This window comes from Drosophila mojavensis, unplaced genomic scaffold (assembly GCF_018153725.1).
Source record: "Drosophila mojavensis isolate 15081-1352.22 unplaced genomic scaffold, ASM1815372v1 contig_74, whole genome shotgun sequence".
In the NCBI taxonomy this organism is placed as follows: Eukaryota; Metazoa; Arthropoda; class Insecta; order Diptera; family Drosophilidae; genus Drosophila; species Drosophila mojavensis.
In genome coordinates, this window is record NW_025318899.1 from 1,235,760 (window position 1) to 1,260,970 (window position 25,211).

Sequence of the window (25,211 nt, forward strand, 5' to 3'; positions counted from 1 at the left end):
GAGAGTGGGAGGGGGAGATAAAGAGAGAGAGATAGAGAGACTCACACACAGCTTACATTGTCACGCTGTCTCCGAGTCTCAAAGTTTTTTGATTGAGCCACAAAGTTGCCCGGGGCGCAGCAGTTGCTGCCACCTGCCCCCTGCCCCCTGCCCCCTGCCACCTGCCCTTGTTGCATGAAACCTGCGTAATTTGTTCGTAATTAGTTGAATGCACATCGCTGAGCATCCCGTGCCAGCCACGCCCCTTCAGCATGCAGACGACAATTTAATAGTTCGCTCGGCACAATAACGGCAAATCAGAGCCCAAGACTGGCAGCGGCCAAGCGAAAGCATCTTTCCGCCGGCGCACATCATAAACATAAATTTGTGCAACAAAAAGTTTGCCACAAACATACACAGAGAAAGAGAGAGAGAGAGAGAGAGAGAGAGAGAGAGAGAGAGAGAGAGAGAGAGAGAGAGAGACAGAGAGAGAGAGAGGAGCAGAGGGTGAGAGTAAGGGCACAAAACAAAACGGAAATGAATTTCCGCCTAGCAGCCTGCACTCTTCCACTTCCTCTCCCTCTCTCTCTCCCTCTTCCCCTTCCTCTGCAGTTACTTTGTCTGGCATCTATAAACTTAGCTTAGTATTCCCAGCCGGCGCTGTCCTGCTCATGTCCTTGTTCCCTTTGCCGCACAATGTTGTCACATGCCACGCCCCGCATGCCTCAGCCCTCCTCCGACTGCAACTTGAGAGCTACAAAATTTTTTTACAAAACTTTGCCTTTTGCTTAAATTACCAAAACTATGCAGCAGAAAAACAAAAATATATCTGAACAAAGGGGGAAAAAATGAAAACTCAAGCTGCAACAACTCAAGCGCAATGCTGTGCTGACCCCTGACCCCTGACCCCTGACCAGTCCCTGTGCTCCTATACAGCAATACAAATAATGAAGATCTGAAGAGAAGAAAGTCCAAAGCATTCGAGTTGGCTTAGCCGACTGACTAATGCTCGTTCGTGATGTAAAGGCAAGCTTAGATTGAGCTGAATATATCTTCAGTTCTCCAATTAAGGCATTCATAGTTTTTCTAATTGGAATCAAATGTCTAATTGGGTAACGTAGCATTTTCAGCTTTGACTAGAGAAATTCATATTGGCCTTCGTTGAGGCACGAACTAAGATTATTGGATGACAACATATTGAGTTGTATAAATTAATCCAATTGGAGCCAATATGATTCCAATTGGATGCCATCTGGTCAACTTTTGCTTTGGCTAGAGAACTCAGCTGATCTGATGGCGGCATGCTGAGCTAGACAATTGCATCTAATTAGCCTAAACTGTGTTTCCAATTGGAAGCCCATTGAGTTTCAGTTTTTAACTAGAGAAATGCATTGACATTTATTCAGCTGCTTTAATTGAATCATGATAAATAATGTCATTCAAATTTAAGCTCCCATTTTTATGAGGTATCTAAAGCCAATATACCCCCTTTGTGCACTAAGCCCTAAACCCCCAATAGAAATACAAAAATTGTTGCATTAACTCAACGACAAACAGCAGCAGCCGCTGCCGCCGTCGGCGTCGTCGTCGTCGTTGCCGTCGCGCTGGTCATAGAAATTATAATGGAATGTTGTCACAAAGTTTTTCCAGTTTTTCATGCCCATGGAATGGAAAACAAAGCGAAACATAAAAGTATAAAAATAGAATGAAACCAAGTAGAAGTAAAGTAAAATCAACTGCCAAAATAATAACAACAACTTTTCAAATTAAACTTTATCCAATTTTAGCATATTCAAGTGAAGCGAACAGAAAAATAATTCGTGAGCGCCATTTAAAAAGAGTTCACACACACACGCACACACACTTGATTATATACAGTTAGTTTTTAGGCTCTGCTTTAAGCTGCTTATTCGCATTTGAGGCGCGAATCGCATTTTCCAAACACTTTTCAAGTGACGCGTGCACAAAATTGCCTTTGTCTATCTTAATTAATTTACAAAATGCCAACACCAGTGCGACGAGGTGTGGAAGGGGGCGCAGGGGAAAGCGGAGGGACGGCGACGGTGTGGCAGTTCGTGGTTAACATGTGCCAGCAGCTGTGCACAGTGGAATGAAAGCGAAAAGCGGTTTACTGCCCCAATGTGAGCTCTGGCGAATCAAGGAATTCAAGTGCTTAAAGATCTATAACCTGAATAAATTAAAAATGAAAGTTCAGTGTAAATGGGTTATAGGATCAGGACAAGCACTTGAGTTCATCTGAGTAGAGGCAAGTCTCTCCGTCCCTCCGTATGAACCACACAAGCAAAAGACTTTCTGTTTGTGATTCTGCAGCTATATGAAATGCGAAATATTTATTTGTATATTTCAAGATACAAATAAATATTTCTCATATCATATACCTGCAGAAGTAAATTAATATGACATAAATTATATAAATGAAACAAAAAATTATAATAAAATAAATAAATACTTTTAGTATGTGATCACTGTACTAGTTTATTATTTTTTTCGATAGCTCTTGATATCGATTTTAATCCATACTTTCATTGGATGCTTTAAGCGTATCATCATAACAGCTATATATATATATACAATATATATATATATATATATATATATATATATTTATATATTTATATATCGCTGTTCCTGCTCTTAAATAATCAAACATTAGATTATATCGATTCTTATACAGTCAAGTCCCGATTATTCGAAATGTCAAGGGTATCAGTTTTGTTTCTCGATTTCACAGAAATTCAAATTATCTAGAATTATCGAGAACGAATTTTTTTCAAGGTTTTAGTATTTTTTTTTTCGATTTATCGCGATTTTTGTAATTTAATGAGGTACAAGTTATCGAGACTCGACTGCATCAATAACTTAGCATATTCCGCTATCTGGTAATGCTAAAATTTTAGCTCCAATTTCATAATTAGCCCCATCAAAATCTCATTAATTTGTGCACCACTGTGCAGTGGTTCGGCTTTGTTTTTAGAATCCTTGTCACTCTTAATTTTGCGCTGTGGCCTGACAGAAGGTACACGAAAAAAAGGAAAAACTTTAGCCGAAATTTGGCGAAACCAATTTTGAGCTGAGTTGGGGTCCAAGTGCTGACAAACGGTCACACTTTTGCCAAGTGCCACAATCTGCTGTACATGTGCGAGTGTGTGGCTGTGAGTGTGTGTGTGTGGGGGTGTGCGTGTATGCGTGTGTGTGTGGGGGTTGACAAAGGTCTCGATGTGGTTGTCGTCGCCTGTTTAATGTGCGACATATTTTCACTGTCAAACTGGGCGGGGCGAGCGAACCTTTTTTTATGTACGTGGTGACGGGGCTAAGCCTTTTGGCCATAAAAATTAAAACAAAAAATGAACGTTGGCCCGGCTAATAAAAAGTGAAACATAATTGTTAGCTTGATTTATGCTGTGTGCACGCGGCGTATGCGCAATTTATTTATACAGAAATTTTAAAAGCCAAAGAAATATTCTTCAACATTTGTTTTGTTGTTTGCTTGTTTTTTCTTTACAGTTGTCAACCAGAAGTATACGGTGCAGGTGCACGACGAGTACGTGATGACGGGCAACACGGCTGTGCTGAAATGCCAGGTGAGCGAGCAGGAGCAGAGGGCGGCTGAAAGCGAAAGGCCGCAAAATGCATTAAGCACGCAAATTAAATTAAACTCGAGCTGATCAAATTTGCTTAACTTGAACAAGTTTACTTACTCCCTCTCTCTCTCTCTCTCTTTCTCCTTCTCCCTCTTCGTGCAGGTGCCCAGCTACATGTCGGAGTTTGTGCTAGTCACCGCCTGGGTGCAGGACACCGGCATGCATCTGTATCCAAACACGGACATCGGCGGCAAGTACACGGTCCTGTCCAACGGCGAATTGTACATAAATAATGCGGGGCCCAATGATGCGTACAAAAGCTACACATGCCGCACTGTAAATAGACTGACAGGTACGTGATAATCACATTTTGCAGCTTAATCGTCCAGTCAGCAATGCTTCACTGCATGCCCAACATGGCCCATACTCTGCCCCTCTCTCTCTCCCTCTCTCTCTCTCTTTGCCTGCCGTTGGCAAGTTCTGTTGGCACATAATTAAGTTGAATTAATTAGCAGCTCGGGGCGTGGCCTGTGTAACTTATACCCGGCTTATGGCTGGCGCAGGGTATTAAATTTAAATGCAAACCAAGTTGAATATTTTTTTGAAAATTGCTAAACTCAAGTTTTCGCTCACTCGAAGCCAGGAGAAACCTGACGGACGCTGCGTCCTGCTTGCCTTATTCATAACCGAGTGAAAGTTGGCTTTAGACCAGGCACATTTTCAATTCGTCTAGGGCTTTGTATTTGATTATGGTCGCTCCCTTTGTGCTCTGCTCTATCTGAACAGGTATTAGCTCCAGGGTTAGCTAATAAACTAGAACAGTCTTTGTTCTGCTAGGAGTCAGGGCTTTGTTTGGGCAGCATAATGCTACACATTCTGTTTACTATGCCAGCTATATATGGGCTTATAGTATACAATAATATCTAACAACATTTATCTAGTGGCATTTGATAACAAAGGACATGGAAATTTGTGGCCTGTGCTCTTACATCTTTGGACAGGCTTTGCTTGCATATGAATCTCATTCTCCATCTTTAGAGCTATGTACTCTATTTAGTTGTTCCATAGTAGTTCAAATAGATTCTAATGAGATAACAAGTATTTCGACAACTGAAAGAGATGAGAGCAACTATTGCCGGCAATCCCATGCACATATTGAGCTGAGTGATAGCTCAACTTCTTATCTCAGCTATGTACATCTGCTGTGCGCCTACCTATGCCATCTGTAATGGTTTGTTGGAGTATCCTGTCTCTCTCGAGTCATTCCATACAGAATTTCCAGGAATATCCTTTTAGCTAGTCCTTATATAATCGCAGATATATATTTGCTTTGCGCTCATCCTCAATGCAAAGCGAATTGGTCAAATATTTATGAAATACCTTTGTTAACAGAGCATTAGAATCGCTCTACGCCAAGTTTGTTATCAAGCAAAAGCAATTTGTTATTATTTATGTATGTGTGTGTGCGTGCGTGTGTGTGTGTGATGTGTGTGGAAATCTGAAGTTTTGTATTTTATAGCCGTTGTCCAAGTCAATTTCAGTTTTGTTGTGCATAATTTATGACGTGTGACATTCAATCGCCAGCAAAGGGCACCAGAAAGAGAGAGAGAGAGAGAGAGAGAGGGAGATAGAGAGCGCTGCTGTAGTCAATTGAACTCGTGTAGATCCCTTTCTGGCTGTGTTGTCTGGCAAATATCTTGTGCTGCTGCTTATTTGAAGTTTATTGTGTGTGAAAATGCGCTTAAGCTGAATTTCTATTAGCCTTTGTGCGCATATTACACATCATCAATCAATACGATAAAAGTTTATGCCCGACAATACGCAGACCCCAAGCCAATCGACGTCCGTTCGCCCCTCACTCCCTCTCACTCTCTTTCTCGCTCTGCCTGCCTTTTGTGTTCGCCTTTGCAAAAAGTTTCTACAAGTTGAATTTTGGTTTCCTTTTTTCTCAGCTAAGCCAAGGCTCTTTCTCTCTCACACTCTCTCGCTCTCTCTCTCTCTATATATATATGCTCTTCAGATTTCTTAAGCACTCTAATTAAAAATGTATGTAATTAATTTAGAATCCGCTATATAGCAGCTCAAATTGGCTTTAAGTTTTGATTGGAAAACCGCAAAAGCCGCAAACACACTTTAGTGTCTGTGTGTGTGTGTGCGTGCGTGTGTGTGTGTGTGTGTGTGCGTGAGTAAGCCAGCGCATATTAATTACTAGTGCATTTCACACAATCAAGGCTAAACAATGCTCATATAAGTGCAGAGCACACACACACACACATACAATACACACACACACACACACATGTTGGCTGTCGGACATTAAAAACTGCTTAGAGTGCACTCATTAAAAGTGTAACATGAAACAGTTCTGCCTGCTGGCTGCTGGCCAGCATAGTTGGTCATAACTAATTCATTTAACAAGCACACACACACACCGACACACACACATATGTACACAGAGATAACAAAGCAGACACACACACATGCACACACATGAGATACGCTCAGTTTAAGCGCTGGCTTTACCTGGCGCGCACAAAGGTAGGCAACAGTTTTTGTTTGGCCTGGGCGTGGACTGTGGGCTGTACGCTGTGGGCGTGTCTGTCTGCGCGCTGGCAGCGCATAATTACAATTTAAACCAAAAATCCATTTATTTTGCACAATAACGGGCACAACAATGGCGGCTAACAATAATACAACTGCTAATGCACAATGGAGCAATGGAGCTGAAGAGGACGAACGGACGGACGGAGGGCGGAGGGCGGAGGGGAGAGGGACGGAGAGCCGAAGGGTTATACCTGATGATGATGATGATGTTCGAGTGAAATTATAAATTAAATTGGCAAGTTGTAGAGCGAGAGGGAGAGAGAGAGGGAGAGAACAAGAGAGAGTGCAATAGCTATAGCTATAAGTATAAAGAGAGATAGAGAGGCAGGGAGACCATTTGAAACACATTTTGTTTGGCCAAATGGCCCACTGAACGAGCTGCTGGATTAGATGTCATTTCGGACTTAACACACAAATAGAAACGAATGAGACAACATGATTTAGAGCGGCTGCCATTAAAGGCCGCGAAGGTCATAGAGCGTGGGCTATAAAAGAAAAAAAAAAAAGAAGTCAACATAAAATAAAGCCAATATACCCTGTAATTAAAGAGCAAATAGAAGTTTGGCATGCTGAGAGTGAGCATACGATATCTATATATCGTATACTAGTATACGATATCAAAAGTATAAGACTTACAGGAAGAGCTCTTCTGCTGTCTTCATTATAGGCTCTCATTTAAATTTTTTTCAATCTCTTTAAACTCAATAACATTTTGTCAGCTATATAATAAAAAACTGTAGGCAGGAGCAGGTGCAGCGAACACCACTTTGACGAAGTAGCCCCCAGGGAGAGGGTATTATAATGCGCATGCATAATAAAGCAGTTGAGGTGTTTCCTGCTGCCGTCGACGCGCAGCTTCCGGCCTTGCAGCTGACCTCCTGTGGCGCATGCCATCAACTTGATTGCTTTCATTTACTTTTAATTAATTAAAAACACACATTTGATACACACGCACACACACACACACACACCCGCACATTTATATGTATATAAATTGATGTGCGTCCATCAATTTCCTAACCAGCAGCTGCCAGTTGGCACTTGTGTAAATTGTTGTAGCTGTTTAGCTCTTACCTGTCGCCTTCTGTTGCTCTTTGCAGGTGAAATACAAATTTCGACATATCCCGGCCGCATTATTGTAACCGAGCCCAAGGGCATGGTACAGCCGCGCATTAACGTCGAGAAGCATTCGATGCGGCATGTCGTCCTTAATGGCCAAACAACGTTGCCCTGCATTGCTCAAGGACATCCAGTGCCAACCTATCGGTGAGTACAGCCCACACACACACACACACACACACATGTAGCACTTTTTTGACTGCTGCTGGAGGGGGCGGGGCGGGGCGGGTTGCGCTTGGGGGCAGCGCAGTTCGCGGTTCGCGCATTTTATGACAATGTGAAATATTTAGCTCGATAAAAAAAAGTGACGAAGCAATAAAAAATTGAGATATAAAAATGTCGAGCAAATTTGAAAGCTCACACGAAATGCTGCAACCGGTGAGTGTGTGTGTGTGTGTAAAATGTTATAGATAGTTAAGACAAGCAGCAGATATTTATTGAGCCATGTCACAGATTGCTAGGCAGGGGAATGCGCGATATATATAGACTGTAAAATATAGTTTGGAAATTGTTAAAGACTTTGAATTTTCATACAGTTGTGTGGCGCAGGAAAATATGTAGATAGATTTCAATATGTGTTGGTGGGGGCTATAAAAGGAATGAGTTAATAAAAGTGAGCAGAGATAGATGAATTTTGATAGGGAAAAATAGGTAAGCGATATATGTTCAATGGAAAATTCTGCGGCAAAGAGATTTATATTTTCCATATTCTGCATAGCTCAAGATTGCTTTGAATATATGTATATATATATATATTTTTAATTTCATAATAATTTCCAATATATTCTTTGAAGGAAATCGAGTTAATGGATCTCAGCTGAATAGCCGAAAGACTCGATTTCCATTAATACAATATCATATTTTAGCTTTGAATGATTGAAACTCTCAATTTCCATTAATATAATATTTTAATTTATTACACTAAATTAATAAAATATTATTTTTATTAAATTTTACATTAAATAAGCTTATATTTAAACTTAGCTATTGCCAGCCCTCACAGCACTAGCTCAATCATAAATATATTCCTCGTCTGGCAATCTCTTTATTGAAAATGTTGTTGCTTATAAAATAGTTGAAGTCTGCTGCCAGCTACATTCACCTGCTCTTACCTGATCCCACCACCTTCAGCTGCTTTCAGCTGTCTCGCTTGACTTTTGACACTATACATCAAATATTGTTTATTGGCGCACTTGAATGTCTTGGCACAAAAACACGGCTCAAGCGGCGCTCGTTTATCTTCCAAGATGGCAGGAGACGCCAGGACTCCTTGACTCCTTGACTCCTTGATTGTCGCGTTATGGAGATTTCCCTGGGGCCAATTCGAAGTTTTTCAACATTTTATGTGTGCTCGCTTTTATTTTCGTGTCAAGCACAAATCAATCAAATGAGCAGCGTTTATGGGCCGAAATGGCAAATTGCTTGCTGAACGGCCGCCGCTCAAGCTGAAGAGCATCGCTCGTCAAAGGTAATCACCGAGCCGCACACAGGATACACACAGCAGACATGCAGGACACGGGCACAGAGCAGGACAGGACAGCACTTGCCACTCGCCACTTGGCCACTTGGCTCATCATGCTCGTCATCGTCGTGGCAGCGTGCTGCTGCCTGCTAAAACATGCATTGCTTTTTACGGCTCGCCGCAAGGATGCAATGTAGCAGGATAATGGGTCATTGTAGCTGCGCTTGTCCTTCGAGCAGCTGCATGAATAAAGGATGGCGACAAGCAACGCTACGCTATGCGCTGTTGCCACTGCCACTGCCACTGCTGCCACTGCTGCCTCTGCTGCTGCTCCTTCTCCTGCTGCTGCTGCTGCTGCAGTCCGGAACTGATGCATAGCCCAGCTATGGGTAGTTGGATTCTGGCATTCTGCTTAGCGGGCATAGAAGAGATATATATATACTCTGACTACTGACTAGACATGACATGAATGGAGAGCATGATAGGAGCGGAAATCATATTGACAGTTCACTCAAATACAAAGGCAGCTCCTTTGGTTTGATTGGTAACGCAGTCAAAGGCCTTAACTACATATATGATTATGTAGTATATATTCAGATGGTGTAGGAGACTCCTTACATATGGTTTTGGGCTATTCCTTCAGCTCTTCTTATATATATCAGAGCGAATTCACTAGCCTGACGAAGCATATTTCTTGGTATTCCCATCAGCAGCGCCGTTGACAGCTGAGCGATGTTTGTGACTTGCTGCAGATAAACAGAGAGTCAGGAAGGGCAGAGAGATATCGGGAGTCGGGCACGTCTTATCATAAAGAGTATGAGTCAGTATACTATTCAGAGAGTGCTTGAGCAGTATGTATCTGAGGTGTATATTTCAGTATACTGCTCGAATAAACAATGAGCATAGTTGTATGTCTCTGTATGTGCCCCTGGTACATACCCATCAGAACACCCTCTGCATTCCAGAAATACTCTACAGCTCAGAGATTCAGTCTGGAAGAGTCTCTTCTCAACGCCTCTTAGAATCAACAACTAGAGCGGGAAGAAAAGTTAAGCGAGCTGAAATCTCTCAGCTTTAAGCAGAAGTTTAATAATGACTCAGGCCTGAACCCATTTTAAGAGCTCTGCCTGCAGTGTCTAACGAGATCTATAGCTCTGTTGACAATATATTCTTATATCTATTAACACTCCTACAGATACATCAAATACTTTCAAGTGAGAAGTGAGACTTGAATACTTCAAATGCTTTCAGCTCAAAGTGTATCACGTCTTCGGCATGTCAATGGACGCCTTTGCGGTTGCTTGCTTTGTTTGTTATTTGATGTCGCCCCGCTGAGCAACGACCAAGACCAAGACGACAACAACAGCAACAACATCAAGCAGCAACATCAAGCAGCAGCCGCAATTTGGTAGCCAACGAGGCGACAACAGCGTCGACTTTTGTTCTGTGCTCTGCGGTTGCTGCTGCTGCTGCTGCTGCTGATGTTGCATTGTTTTGCTGCAACGTCCGTATCCTGGGTGTCCCGGTGCTTGGCGCTGCTCATAAATGTTAAAACATTTGGCATGTGGCAAGCTGTCGTTGCGGTTCGCGTCCTCAACTATTGCCGCATAGAAATGCAGAATATAATTTTATATCGCAATGATTTCTCGCCTCTGCTGCTGGCTGCGTAAGCTTGACGTACTTGAGCCATGATTTTTAATTAAGCGAGCAGGAGGCAGACATATGCAGGCAGCAATTTGCAATGTGCAACGTGCAACGTGCCACGCGGTATGCAGTATGCGTTGCGCGCCGCCACTTGCAACATGCCATAAGATGCGCTGCGCACTCAAGTGCAATTAAAGCCAAATTAAAATCAATAACTTGATTAAAAATGCAACAGCATTTGCATGGCTGCAACGGCATGGGGCATGGGGCATGGGGCAGGAATCGGGCAGCGGGCAGCGGGCAGCAGGCAGCACGAGTCATGAATCATGCGTCCTTGCAACATCAAGCAGATTATGGCACGCGCGTTGCACTGTTGATTTTCGCAATTGATATTAAAATTGAAAACAAACAAGCAGCAACGTTGCAGTCGGGCATCACCCACTGCAGAGTACTCATTCACAGCCCATTTTCCTTCTTGACACGCCCCCAATTGGTATGCACATATATTATTCTTGTGCAAATCAAGAGAGAATGCTATCAGCAACCAATACACCCCTTTTTACTTTCGTGAAAGAGTATAAAAATGATCATAGCATATAATGAATGTACTTAGTGCCGGCATACTTAGCTAAGAGCTCTGAAACGCGCGAAGCTGTCATAAAAAAAAAATGGCTAAAAATATGCATGATTTGTTTATCAGCCACGCCTCTTACTTTTATCTCTACAGCGATCGGCTGCTGCTGCCACTGAGAGCAAAAATTCAACGAAAATTTTGGTAAAGTAACAGGCGAACAGAAATGAGAAGTAGGGAGTTCTACAAAAATTAAATTACATTAGAGCTAACAGTGTTTTATAACCCACTGCCCTTTGACAGTGTTGATTATGTTAAACAACAGTGAATCAGCAATGTCACAGTATTACAGTGTTAACTAGCATTTTTCACACTACTACTCAGTTCTGTGCGCCTAGTACTTCCAGAATTTCTACAGCCATTTTGGTGAACTACTGGGGGAACAGAAATGAGAAGTAGAGGTTAAAATGTTTGGTAGCAGTACATTAACAGTGTACTGATACTATACTGTTATTTAACAGAGTAATAAAAGTGCGGTAACAGTGTACTGCTAATATACTGTTAAATAACACTTTCCGACCTTCTACACATTTCTGCTCGCCTAGTAGTTGCAGAGCTTCTACAGCTATTTTGGTGAACTACCAGGCGCACAGCAATGAGAAGTAGGGTGTGAAAATGCCTTTTAACATAACATTAACAGTGCACTGTTACCATGCTGCTATTTAACAGAGTAATAAAAGTACGCTAACAGTGTACTGCTAATACACTGTTAGTAAGCATTTTTCACCCTACTACTCGTTTCTGTTCGCCTAGTACTTCCAGAATTTCTACAGCCATTTTGGTGAACTACGGGGGGAACAGAAATGAGAAGTAGGGGCTAAAATGTTTGTTAGCAGTACATTAACAGTGTACTGTTACCATGCTGCTATTTAACAGAGTAATAAAAGTGCGGTAACAGTGTACTGCTAATATACTGTTAAATAACACTTTCCGACCTTCTACACATTTCTGCTCGCCTAGTAGTTGCAGAGCTTCTACAGCTATTTTGGTGAACTACCAGGCGCACAGCAATGAGAAGTAGGGTGTGAAAATGCCTTTTAACATAACATTAACAGTGCACTGTTACCATGCTGCTATTTAACAGAGTAATAAAAGTACGCTAACAGTGTACTGCTAATACACTGTTAGTAAGCATTTTTCACCCTACTACTCGTTTCTGTTCGCCTAGTACTTCCAGCATTTCTATAGGTATTTTGGTGATATACCAGGCGCACAGCTATGAGAGGTAGGATGCAAAACGGTCTTTAACAGAACATTAACAGTGTACTGTTACCATTCTGCTATTTAACAGAGTACATAACACTAATCTGTTAAATAAAATGTTACCTTTTTCATTTTGCTATTCATTTTTGTTCGCCTGGTACTTTTGAAATTAACAGCTCAAATTTTGACCCCAACGGCCACAAAAAGAGCCTCCCTAAGATATGCAACTATATTTTTATGGGGCATATTTTTAGCCGTTGATGTTTGAATATGAATTCTCAGTAAAGAAACCCTATTAAATGAGAAAACAGATTGTATATTTATTGATTAAAATTCTTTATTGCCTCTCAAATTTACACAGTTTTGCTGATTTAAATCTACATTAATTTATAAATTTATGTTGATCATTAATGTTTTATTTACATTTATTTATACACATATTTATATATATCTCTCTTAAATTATATGATGTTAGGACAACTTAACACTATCTTATATTAATATTTAATAATATCCCATCGAGCATGATGATGTTCCACACACTTAGCTGAAGAGGCGCTTTAATCTGAAAACATAAGAAATAGTTTGGAATACAATAAACAGCTAGAGAACCGCATAGACTGTTTTATGTTAATGAGGTACGGTTTGGTATAGATTCACACTTACCTCTAGCGACTCTTGATGAGCACTGCAGCTTGCCCTTACTCTGCTTTTTAGCTCAAAGCAAAACAATACTCTTCTGAAAAAAATAAAATACAAATAAAGTTATTAATTAATCTATATTCATTTAAACGAGCATTCAGCTCGGACGGGCAGACAGCAAGGCGGGCATTGCACAAAACCAATATACTCATCTCAGTTTCGTGAATGAGTATTTTTATACTACACATAAATAAATTGCGAAAATATAAATTCGAATTGATGCTGCCACAGCCACGTGCAACGAAGAGGAAATGCTCTTTAATTGCGAAACGCGGCAAGGCCTTGGGAATTCGCACTCGGCTGCAGCAATTGCAGATGTGTAAATCTGTAAATGGAAACATGCAAATGAAGATCAATATCAATGCTACATAAAAAGAAAATTAAAACTATTCATATATATATATACAATATATTTATAAATGGATATACACATTGGCTCTTGCCAAGGTATTATCGCTAGATGTGGAATATGGAACATGGAGTCTAAGCTTAAAGAATTTCTATATAATTATTGGAGTAAAAGTATTAGGAACTTAAGTATACGCCCACTGGAGGCGTGGCATTTCGCAAAGTACGTGCAAGCTAAAGTCTCAGAAGCAGATTAAGGAAGCTCTACTGACATCTTAGCATGCAAGTTGGATTTTTTAGCAAATTTGTTTAGTTTTTTCGTTTCTCTTTCAAAGTATTTTCAAGCTAAGAAAACGCAACTTCAACTGCTAGGAAAACCTTTGGTTCAAGACACTTCACCAAACTTAGTTTTCCTTTTCTGCGTACCTTGCCAGATGGGACAGGTGCACAAAAGTTGTAAAGTTATAGTAAAGCAGTCGCTGGAGCTAATTAGCGAATATTTTAATTATGAAATGTTAAGGGCATGAAATGGTTGGGGGAAAATTGAAATCAAGTTAGAGAGATGAAATAAAAATAACTTTTAGATAATAACAGCTGGTATTCCATATAAAATATAGCTACTTTATGCAGCTTTCTCTCTCCATATCTGACTCCTACGCTGCCTCTACCTCTCAGGCCCTAGCATACACTCTGCCTCCGTCTCTCCTACATGTCTCTACCGCTCTACTCCCTGCCTCTACCGTTCCCATGCTTCTTTCTCTTTCTCTCTATAACTCTGACTCCTGCTCTGCCTCTATCTCTCCCAGCCCCTACCATTTGGCACCTCTACTCCTGCTTTTGCCGCTACCCCTTCCAAAAGTACCCTCTCCCCATTCACCCCTCACTCTCGTGCACATTGAAGTGCGGTTATCATTTTGCAATGCAATTGAACATTATTGAACGCATATTCGCGTTGCAATTTTATTCTTTTTTTTTCGCTCAACAAGCGGCAATCGTGGGGGTTGCAGGGGTGTGCTAAAGTCGTTTACTGTTAATGCAATGAAAAAATATTTAAGTTTAATCAAATAAAGAGAGAACTGTAATTGTTAAGCTTTTGTTTGGCTCGTTAGCTTAATGCTCTCTCTCTCCCTCTCTCCCTCTCTCTTTATGTCTCTTTCCAGCTGGTTCAAGGAGGAGAACGAGCAGCTGCTGCCGCTGCAGCTGAGCGAACGCATCACGATTGTATCCGCGGGTCTGCTCAAAATAACCAAGGTATGTCCATCTCCCTCTCCCCCACTCTTTCTCTCTCTCTCTCTCACTCTCTTTCTCGCTCTCTTTGGCTGTAAATGAAAACCAAATATTGTGATTGCCATTGATTTATGGCATTGCCATTGCAGGCGCGTCTCGAGGACAGCGGCAAATATCTGTGCTGGGTCAATAACACGGCTGGCGAGGAGACCATCCAGGTGTCTCTCACCGTGACAGGTATGTAGCCGCGTGTGTGTGCGTGCAGTCAGCCTGGCATTATCTATACCACATATGTACATCGCACAGCTCCCTTGACCGCACACCTGCAGCCGCAGGTGCAGACCGTGGACGTCGACAAGGATGCACAATTCCAATGCATTGTCTCTGGCCATCCGGTGCACGATGTCAACTGGCTGCACGATGGCAAGCCAATACTGCGCGACAATCGCGTCGAGGTGAGTGCCCAAGCATGGCCCAGCCACAACTATCTGCCTCTTCCACTATACATATATCGCATCTCTGCAGATACTCACCGATCCTGCGCGTCTGATCATTAAGAAGGTGCAAAAGGACGATCCCGGCATGTATCAGTGCTTCGTCTCCAACGAGTGGGAGCAAATCCAGTCAACAGCTGAGCTCCAATTGGGCGGTAAGCCGGGGCGTATTAGTAATATCATTGCCATTGGCTGTATTTATACCTAACCATAGCTCCAATTTCGGTTGTCATAAATTAACGTTCTGCTGACCATTAATGGGCACACACTTACACAGACACTCACACACGCTCACACAGTCTCACTCCTGGCTGGCAATTTGCGCAAATCAAAAGCGAAATTTCCGTCGCTTGACGACCGCAAAAACCGCACAAATAAATGTTTGTCATAATTGCATTTCATTAATTTCTAATTTAGCAAATTGCTGGCATTTTGCAACAACAATAGCAACAACACCGGCAACAATAAAAAAGCAACAACAATGGCGCTAGAGCCAGCCATAAAACGCAGCCTGACAACTTAATTTTATTACCAGCACTAATATTCTAGCCACCAGTGTTGCGACATTCTTCTCTGCGATAACGTTACACAATGAGAATGTGAATGTGAAGAGTGATAGATGGTGATAAGTGATGAATGCACAGACGGAGTTGGGGTATTAAGAGACACAGCACTGATATTAGCCGTGACTTGTTCACAAAAGTCACAGTTTCTATAAAAGCAGCGACTGTTAGGAGGAAAATCAAATGAAGAGTCACAGTTAAGCCGTGAAGTAATATGAATCACGTACCTCGTTTGCTCTTAGCAGTCTTAATTGAAGTCACAGTTCATGGCGTGTCACTGTTTTTTGTAAATCACAGCTCGCACTGTGAATATGTATGACAACATAATGTCAATATATGTATATGAAGAGACCGGGGAAGAAAGCTGTGCTATGATTTACTACAGTTTCGATATTACTCGGATTAGGATTAGGATTGTGATTAGGGAAAGTCACAGCTTCCTTAAAAACTGTGACTGTGATAGTCAATGTCAAATGAGTCACTGATAGTCACCTACTTTTTTTACTATTAGCATAATCAACTCTTTAGTTGTGACTTTCACAGGCGCAGTTTGTCATATCACAGCTTTGCTCCAGTCACAGTGACAGCTAAAATTCTGCGCATCTCTAGCATTCTACGCTCGCTTAGCTGCGCCTAGAGCCCAGCACACTCTGAGATTCAGCTGCCTAGGGACTAAATGCGCTCAAACACACACACATGCACACTAACATACGGACACACACAGACACTCATAAATAGAGAGCTGGCAGCTAGCTCATATTCGCGCTTTGTCACTTTTGGCGGCTTTGGCAACATTTCTGATTTGCTTTTAGGCACAAGCGGAAATTGATTTCGATATATTATTGGCATGTTTACACACACGCACACATAGACACACCACACACACACTCATCACACACGAACATAGCGCTGTGGTGTTAAGAGCTGCTGTTGCCGCACCACAAAATGGCGCTAGCATCCAGCGCAGAGCCATTAAGCAGCCGGATATGGCAGCAATTGTGTCAACCGAGTGTGCCACGCTACAAATGTGTGTGTGTGTCTGTGTGTGTGTGCGAGTGTGTGTGTTGGCTGACTGCAAATAAATATGGCAGCTTATAACTGGCAATGTCAGCGCTAACGCCCGAAATATTCTCCCAACGTCGCCGTCGTCGTCGTCGTCGTCGTCGGCGTCGTCGTCTCTTGGAGCGGAAATTGATACAATTTTCATCAGCTGGATAACATTTGCTCGCTTGTCAAATGCATTTTCCGCCGCGCTCTAAGGTCAAAGCGCACAGAAGAATATTGCGAAAAGCATTTTTACAAATCTGATTTTGATTGCTAGCAAATATGCAGCAGCAAAGAAACATATATATATATATATATATATATATATATCCAAATAAATAGAAATGGAAAAGGAATAGGATATATGTGCAAGTTCATGGGAGATGGGAAATGGCATCGCCATCGATGCTCCTGAAATCAGCTAGCGGAAAATCTGAAAAGAAATAACTGTAAGAAATATATAAATGCAAGTGACAGATGAAGTTCGCAGTGTGCAGCTCAAGCTAACCCAGTTGCTTAAAGTAACTATACAAGTATATAGGAGGACCCAGCCAGAGTGATGCTATTTGGGATGGTTATATGTGTTGAATGGCTTAAGCTATTGATAAGAGCTAAAAATATAAATATTTAACAAGATTTGGCATTTCATTATAATTTATTTTGGATCTGCCTATGATGAAAAAATTGTTGTAAAAAGGAAACAATATTTAGACTTGCATATTTATATGCATATGACTTCAATACTCAGTGCATTTGTTATTTACTCCAGGAGTTAGCGCAGGCTTTTTGCAGGGGCAAGAAAATATAGCCAAAGCAACAGCATTGAAGGAGTAGACTCAGAAAACTACGTATGCTGCCCTAAGTAACTCAAGCGATTATCAGCAGAGAAACTTTGGCTGCCTTAGCACAACATCTAAATATAACATCTATGTAATTACTATATAGAAAATAACATAGATGCATCCTCAACTATAACATCTATGTAATTACTATGTAGATAATGGCATAGATGCATCCTCAAATGATAACTAAAATCAAGAACTTAACCTAGTCAAATGAAAGCTACAGTAAAAGAATGAGTTAAGATTTATGCCCTCTACTTCTCTCTACTTTTCCTCTACTTCTTTTCCTCTAGCTCTCATTTGATCAGCCCTTACACATATATCAGCTGCTAATATTTTAAAAGCAACCCACTCGAGTTGCAGTAAACCAACTGCTGCTCTGGTTAATAGAACATGCTCTATCAATAGATACGCAAGCCATTCAGGCATTTGCCAATAAGCTACTCTCTAATGCACACACACACACACACACACACACACACACACACTAACACACAGCTGTGCACACCTGAGCAGACGCTAATTAATGGAGCACTCTTAAAGCCGCTATGCCCATAGCCCCGCATATAAGGGTTAAGCTTAGCCCAACTAAAAAGCACACGCACACACAGACACACTTGAATACACGCCCACACCCACAACCACACGCCCACCCCCAACCACATCCAGCCCCACACATGTGAGCAGACTTTAAGCACTATGCCCTGCTCCATACGCCGTACGCACTAAACCGAATCTCAATCTTTATCTCTGACAATTTTAGATGCTTCGCCGGAACTGCTTTATTGGTTTTCGGAGCAAACACTGCAGCCGGGGCCGACGGTATCATTGAAATGCGTTGCCACCGGAAATCCACTGCCGCAATTTACATGGTCTTTGGACGGATTTCCGGTAAGTATGGCCCACACAGTTTGGCTTCTTCAAAGGGTGAGGGCGGAGGGAGGGAGGGGGAGGGAGTGCAAGTGGTAGTGGAGGTGAGAGGATGAGAGGGCTCCATCTAAAGTTCACACACGTCCTGAGCACTTACTTAGCAGCATCAGCAGCAGCGGAAATGCAGGCAGCGTTTCCGTTTCCGCTGCTATCGTCACATGCACGTTGATGAAGATGGAGTTGCTTATGCCACACACACACTCACACACAGGCACACTCACACACACGCACCCATACAAGAATATGCATAAATGTTTACGAAAAGCGGTGCAGCCTCTCTCCTCCTCCACCTCCTGCTCCCCTTCTCCTCCTCTCCCACTTCCTCTGCTTCTTCTTCTTCTTCTTGCACATTTTAGTAAAGTTCTACCCTAAAAATTTAGCTTGGTCATGCTTGGCATGCCCCGTGGCTTTTGCTTTGCTTTGCTTTGCTTTGCCCACACTTGATTTTCCCTTTATTTTTCTTTCGTTTTTCCTTTCGCTACGCTGCGCTGCGTTCAGCTCTGTAGTTCTTGGCATGTTCCATGGCGCATTTTCAAGGATTTGTTTCGTTTATTTGCATAAATTTCCATTTTCTTGCGCTACAGCTACAGTGAGCCCTTCCCACACAGCTCCCCATACACTAGCCTAGCTCCCCCCTCCCTCTCTCGCTCTCTCTCTCTCTCTCTCTCGCTTGCTCCACACTTAAGCGCAGTGTAAATTTTATGCAATTTCAATCAATTCGATTTACATGAATTTTTTATAGAGTATCCTCAGAGCTTTTCCCTAGCGTCGCCCTCGCACTTTGGCCGTCGACTATATATATTTTTGATCTAATTGCCCTTTTCTCTCAACTATATATACGATATTTTCTTTCCCTCTATCTGACACGCCAGATACCAGACAGCTCTCGCTTTTTAGTGGGTCAATATGTTACCATCCACGACGATGTCATCAGCCATGTGAATATTTCAAACGTCAAGGAGGAGGACGGCGGCGAGTATACCTGCACGGCGCAGAATGCGATTGGCAAGTGAGTGGCTCTAGTTCCATAAATAAAATACACACACTCACACACACACACACACAGGCACGGAGGCATACACACACATACTTTCAGCAATCTGTGCTTTCTGATAGGAGCATAAAAAACATTTCTCTGCTAAATCATAAATTTAATTGTTGCATACCATAGTAAAAACTAGAAATAAAAGATAGCTGAGCTATGTCAACGACTGCTAGATGCTCTGTAAAATGGATTTCTTCAAAATAAAGGAGAGAGTTTAACGGCTTCAATAAAAACTTAGTTGATTGCAAGAGAATCGCATAGAGAGGCTCTACTGGAAGATGAGTTTACCTAGAGTCGAACCTAATTTCCAAGAAGAAAACATGATAATGGACATATATGTATTTCTATTTAAGAATATGATTATCAACAAATGAGAATCGCACAGAGAGGCCAGAGATTTAGAGATGCTCGCCTAGCAATATCCGTTGCCCACACATAGCTTACACATAGAGGTCATATCTGGCACAGGCCACGCAGCCTGACTCTAGCGGAGGTATATAGGGTATATGAGCAATGGAATCGCATTGTTTGCAGGCAGAAGCGACATAAAATTCAAACAATTTGCCGAGTCAGGCTCTTTAGCTGCAGCAACTGTATGGCTGTATAGCTGTACAACTGTACAGCTGTATGCCAACACACACGCACACTCACACACACACACATAAACTGTTTGCATTTTCTTTGCTCTGTTTTGTTTTGGCTCTGCTCTTAAATGTTAGTTATGACTTGTGTATGTTTTTTATATCGCCGCAGGGTCTCGCATAGCGCCAAAGTGAACATCTATGGTCTGCCTTACATACGTGAAATGCCAAAAATAACGGGAATCTCTGGCTCTGATTTGATTGTTAAATGTCCTGTGGCTGGTTATCCCATCGATAAAATACACTGGGAGCGCGGTAAGTAATATAAATATATTTATTTTCATCTTTTTTGATACCCTCCCCTTGCCCTTTCCCCCCACTACGTTTCATATGTTTATTATCGAGCTGCTTGCTGTCTCGCTCGACATCCATAAAATCCAATACTTTAATGCCATTTTTGGCCAATTTTATGTATACATATCTCTCTCTATATATATCTCTGTTCGCTTTTTCTGTTCGTCTTTGTTTGCATTGCCTCACGGCCCGTGTTTGGTATTAAAAGTTTCCATGTTTGTTATTGCGCATATCAATGAATATTATTATTAAAACTACGCTTTTTCCGCGCAAAAAAATGCTGCAATTATTTTCGTGCATGTTGCCGGATATACACACATGCATGTACATACATGTATTTGTATATGCAGAAGTTCGAACTCGCATAACTTTGCTGCATTTTTGGGTTGCACATAGTTTTAACTAGTAATTGTGTCCTGCAGCCAATTTGGCTTCGAATAGTTTCGAATATTTTCGAGAGCTTCTGCTGAGACCTTTGTTTGGGAATGTTTTCTACAGGAATATTTCGAGCGTGACTAGTACTATACGGAATACCATTTCAAATCGAGTCAACTCTAAGAACTCAACTCCATATGTGCATATCCAAAATCAACTGAAGTCAGTTTTCGCCTGGAGAGACTTTCATATGGAATATGCAATCTGAATTGTGTTTCCATCTCAAAGTTCTCTCATTTTTGGTTAAATAAATTCATTGTTATGCAAATAAATTATAAAAGACTATAAATAGTCCGCAATTAATTGCCGGATGTTTTTTCGGCTCTCTCTCTCTCTCTCTCTCTCTCTTTCATTTGCATGCAAAGATGGCCAAACGCTGCCCATAAATCGACGACAGCGCGCCTATAACAATGGCACCTTAATTATCGAGCAGCTGCAGCGGCTGGAGGATGCGGGCACGTACACGTGCATGGCCCAAAACAAGCAGAAGCAGACATCCAGGCGGAATGTGGAGATTCAAGTGTTGGGTGAGTACGCGGCGTATGCGTAATATACTGCTACTTCTCTTCTTCTTTTTTTTTTTTTTTTTTTTTGGTTCAGCTGCAGCTGCAGCAGCAGCAGCAGCCGCTGCTGTTCTGTTCTGTTCCAATATTCAAATTAGAAAGTTGCTGCAACAGCAACAACAACAACAACAGCAGCAACTACAATGAAACTATTCCAATTAGACTGGCAACAAAACTATGCAGCGACAGCCGCAGCAACTATTTCCAGCTGCCAGCACTTTTTAATGCACATGCACGGCCCAGCAGCGTGGGGGACGTGCCACAATGAAGTCATTGACTCCTGTGTCTATGCCACTGCCTCAACTCAACGCAACTCAACTCGGCTAGGCTCGACTCGACTCGCCTCGCCTCGTCTCGCCTCGACTATTGCTGGCTCTGTCGCTATCTCTGCATCTCTCGCTCCTCATCATAATTTACTGTGTGCAGCTGTTATCAGTGTGGCAGCTGTTGCTAAGCCGCATTGATGTGCCTGCCACGCCCACCAACCAGACAGACAGCCAGTCAGCCAGCCAGCCAGCACGTTTCCCGGCTTGATAATCAGTATGGCTTTTGTGCTTAAGCCAACTTGGCAATTGTTATGAGCTACGTTGTTGTTGTTGTTGTTGTTTTCGATGCTTGCTTAATGATATGCTCAATGTCTGTTTATGCCACACACACATATATATATATGCATATTTGCCATTTTTACAGTGCCACCGAAAATCATGCCCATTCAGGCCATGACGAATATGCTGCGCGAGGGCATGCGGGCTGCCATATCCTGCCAGATCCTGGAGGGCGACCTGCCGGTCAGCTTTCGCTGGGAGCGCAATGGCAAGCCGCTCATAGGCACCGGGTAAGCGATAACAAGGTCTATATACACTCGCAGAAAATGGATGGGATGTCAAATTCAAGTCGAAATCTATGTGAAATGGGAACAGCAAGAATTTTCCATTATACTTTAAATCAAAAAGCAGATAAGAACTGCTGTAGTCTGGAATTATCTGGAATACTGTCTTACCTTCTGGTTGCTTAATAAAGCTATGTGGTATCACATTCTCATTATGGAAAAAATGTTTTTCTAAATCCCTTCAACATTCTTTTATCTCCTCAGAAAGAGAGAAATATAGACGAGTCTTACCAATTTCCCCACATTTCATTCCTGCTGAGAAAAGAGCATTGCCTCTTGACCTCCCGATTTCTCTGAGTGTAGCGAATGCCGCAAGGCTTTTACCGAACTTTCATTTCATAACATGCAACGACTTGCAGCAATGAGGTATTCCGGCGCCTGGACGAGTACTCGGCCAGCTTGGTCATCGAGCACATCACCTCGGATCATTCGGGCAACTACACGTGCATCGCCAGCAACGTGGCGGGCACGGAGAGATTCACGGTGCCGCTGACGGTGAATGTGCCGCCCAAGTGGATTTTGGAGCCGAAGGACTCGAGCGCACAGTCCGGCACAGATGTGCTCGTCCACTGTCAGTCCGCCGGCTATCCGAAGCCGACGATTACGTGGAAGAAGGCGATTGGGCCGACGCCGGGGGAGTACAAGGACTTCCTCTACGAGCCCAGCGTGCAGCTCTTTCCCAATGGCACCATCTACTTCAAGAAGATCAGCAAGGAGTCGCAGGGGCACTTCCTCTGCGAGGCCAAGAACAACATTGGCTCCGGTGTCAGCAAAGTGATTTTCCTCAAAGTCAATGGTGCGTATGCGCAATATGCACAGCTTCCTCTACAGTTACTAATGACACTCGCTACGCCCCCTTAGTGCCCGCCCATTTTCCAACGAAAACGAAACAAATCTCGGTAGCCAAGGGCAAGCAGGTGCATGTGCAGTGCAATGTGCAGGGCGACAATCCAATTGACTTCAAATGGAAAATCCAGGCAACGCAACAATATCTTGACGAGTCGCTCGATTCACGGTAAGTCTATCTGTCTGCCCCTCTCTCTCTCTCTCTCCTCCTCCTCTCCCTCTGCAAGCTTCCCAATCTGCATCTGTGTCTCGCCTGTGGCTTGTCTGCCTGCGCTTACACTGAGGGGCATTTCAATAGGCACAGCTCGATATTTGGTTTCTGTGGGGGGTTTAGCAAGCAGTAGAGTCTGTAATGTGGATAAGGTTATATATCTATGTGTATATGGCTTAGTACATATTCTTTAAAATATATATATTATTTAAAATATATTTACTGAAATGTAAAATTTCATATTTAATTTTTGTTTCTTTTATTATAATATAACATTTTATATTTCTCAAAAATTAATAACAATATTTTTTTATTATTTCTTTTTTTTTTCTCAATCTAAAAATATTATTAAGCCCTATTCATATATTAAGAAAAATATATATTTATTAATATTCATTTTATTTATCTATTTTTTAATTATTTTAATTAATTTATTTTTTAATAATTTTATTTAAATATTTAATATTTAATTTAATTTTAAAAATGACTTAAATTAGTTTTATTTATTTACAGCATTATTTATGTATTTAAAGCCCCAAAATGTTTCTTGCATGTTTTCATTATTTATCTATTAATCTATTAATAAATATGATCTATTGATAAACTCTGCTTTTGCGAGTTTCTAAACAAATTTACTTAATATTTTACTAAATATTATGCAAACAAGTTTAGCTGTCAACCTTGCCATCAAAAATGCATTGCAGTTCTTGGCACCCGCTCGACCCTATTCACGTGGCGCGGAGTGTTGAGTGTTTGGGGAATCAATTCGCAAGTCGATGGCAAAGCTGCAAATTGCTTTTAATTAAACGAGCTGTGCAAATGGCTCAGTGGGCGGGGCGCAACAAATCTGGAGCTGGATGACTCTTCGTACGGTTTCAAATTCAATTTCGCAGCAGCCAATGCCAATGCGTTTGGCAGCTTAACAGTTATGTTGCAGGCAAGAAGCAGGAGGGGGGTAGGGGGGTGAAAATGATGATAAAAAAGTTGCCTATAATAGCCGAGGGGTAACGGGGAAGCGACCGAAAAGTAATCAAGTCTTTCAGCTGAAGGTTTTGCAAGGGCTTGTAAAAGCTTTTGGCCCATTTTAGTGCCCACTAAATGCTTAAGCATTTTCCACTTTTGTGCCTATGCAAGTATTTTAATGTATGTGTGTTTCCGGCTTTCTCTCTCCCTCTCTCTCTTCTTTTGCTATGCTCAACTATAAAACGGCCTCGTCCCGCCTACCGCCTCCTGCCACCTGCCACCTGCCACCTGCCTCCGCCATGCGACGCTGTCAACTTTGGAACTGCTGCCCGAAAACCAAATACGCGTTTTATTTATTTACGCACACACATGCGCGCGTGACTGCCATCTGTGTGTGTGTGTGTGTGTTGGCCTCGTTCGTCTTCGTCTTTGTCAACACACAACAACAACAATAACAACAACAACTGTTGCAACGTGAAAAACATTGTTATAAAATTGCATTGCGTCGCTCACGTTGCGCAAACACGTATTCGTATCTCGGCCTCTGCATCTGCATCTGTATCTGTGTGTCTGCATCTGTATCTGTTAACGTAAACGTATACGTATCTCGTATCTGTATCTCACCAAACGCCAACGTTTGCATGCCGACGTACGTGCGTGTGTGTGTGTGTATCTTGTATCTCTTAAATGCATTTACTTGCATATAAATCACACACACACACTCATACACACTCACACACACAGCTATACCATACGAGATCAAGTGCTCGACGATGGCATGGTCTCCGAATTGGGCATTTCGCACACATACCGCCAGGATACAGGCATTTATATCTGTCAGGCCAACAATGCATTTGGACAGGTAAGTGCATGCTGACACTTTTGTGCCACACACACACTCACACACACACACACAACATAAAGTACTAC

General features: G+C 42.0%; 1 protein-coding gene across 3 annotated transcripts in view; it reads left to right on the plus strand.

Moving 5' to 3' along the window:
• LOC6586473 (Down syndrome cell adhesion molecule-like protein Dscam2) overlaps nt 1-25,211 on the plus strand; it is a 45,358-nt gene that overhangs the window by 11,633 nt on the left and 8,514 nt on the right. For all 3 annotated transcript variants that reach the window (XM_044009545.1, XM_015160369.3, XM_044009546.1), the window contains exons 5-19: nt 3,505-3,581; nt 3,744-3,933; nt 7,286-7,451; nt 14,455-14,545; nt 14,671-14,758; nt 14,828-14,976; nt 15,047-15,170; nt 18,228-18,355; nt 19,267-19,403; nt 20,193-20,335; nt 21,175-21,336; nt 22,063-22,207; nt 22,621-23,057; nt 23,123-23,276; nt 25,026-25,143. In XM_044009545.1, coding sequence (XP_043865480.1) covers nt 3,505-3,581; nt 3,744-3,933; nt 7,286-7,451; nt 14,455-14,545; nt 14,671-14,758; nt 14,828-14,976; nt 15,047-15,170; nt 18,228-18,355; nt 19,267-19,403; nt 20,193-20,335; nt 21,175-21,336; nt 22,063-22,207; nt 22,621-23,057; nt 23,123-23,276; nt 25,026-25,143 — 2,309 coding nt within the window. The remainder of the gene's footprint in view (nt 1-3,504; nt 3,582-3,743; nt 3,934-7,285; nt 7,452-14,454; nt 14,546-14,670; nt 14,759-14,827; nt 14,977-15,046; nt 15,171-18,227; nt 18,356-19,266; nt 19,404-20,192; nt 20,336-21,174; nt 21,337-22,062; nt 22,208-22,620; nt 23,058-23,122; nt 23,277-25,025; nt 25,144-25,211) is intronic.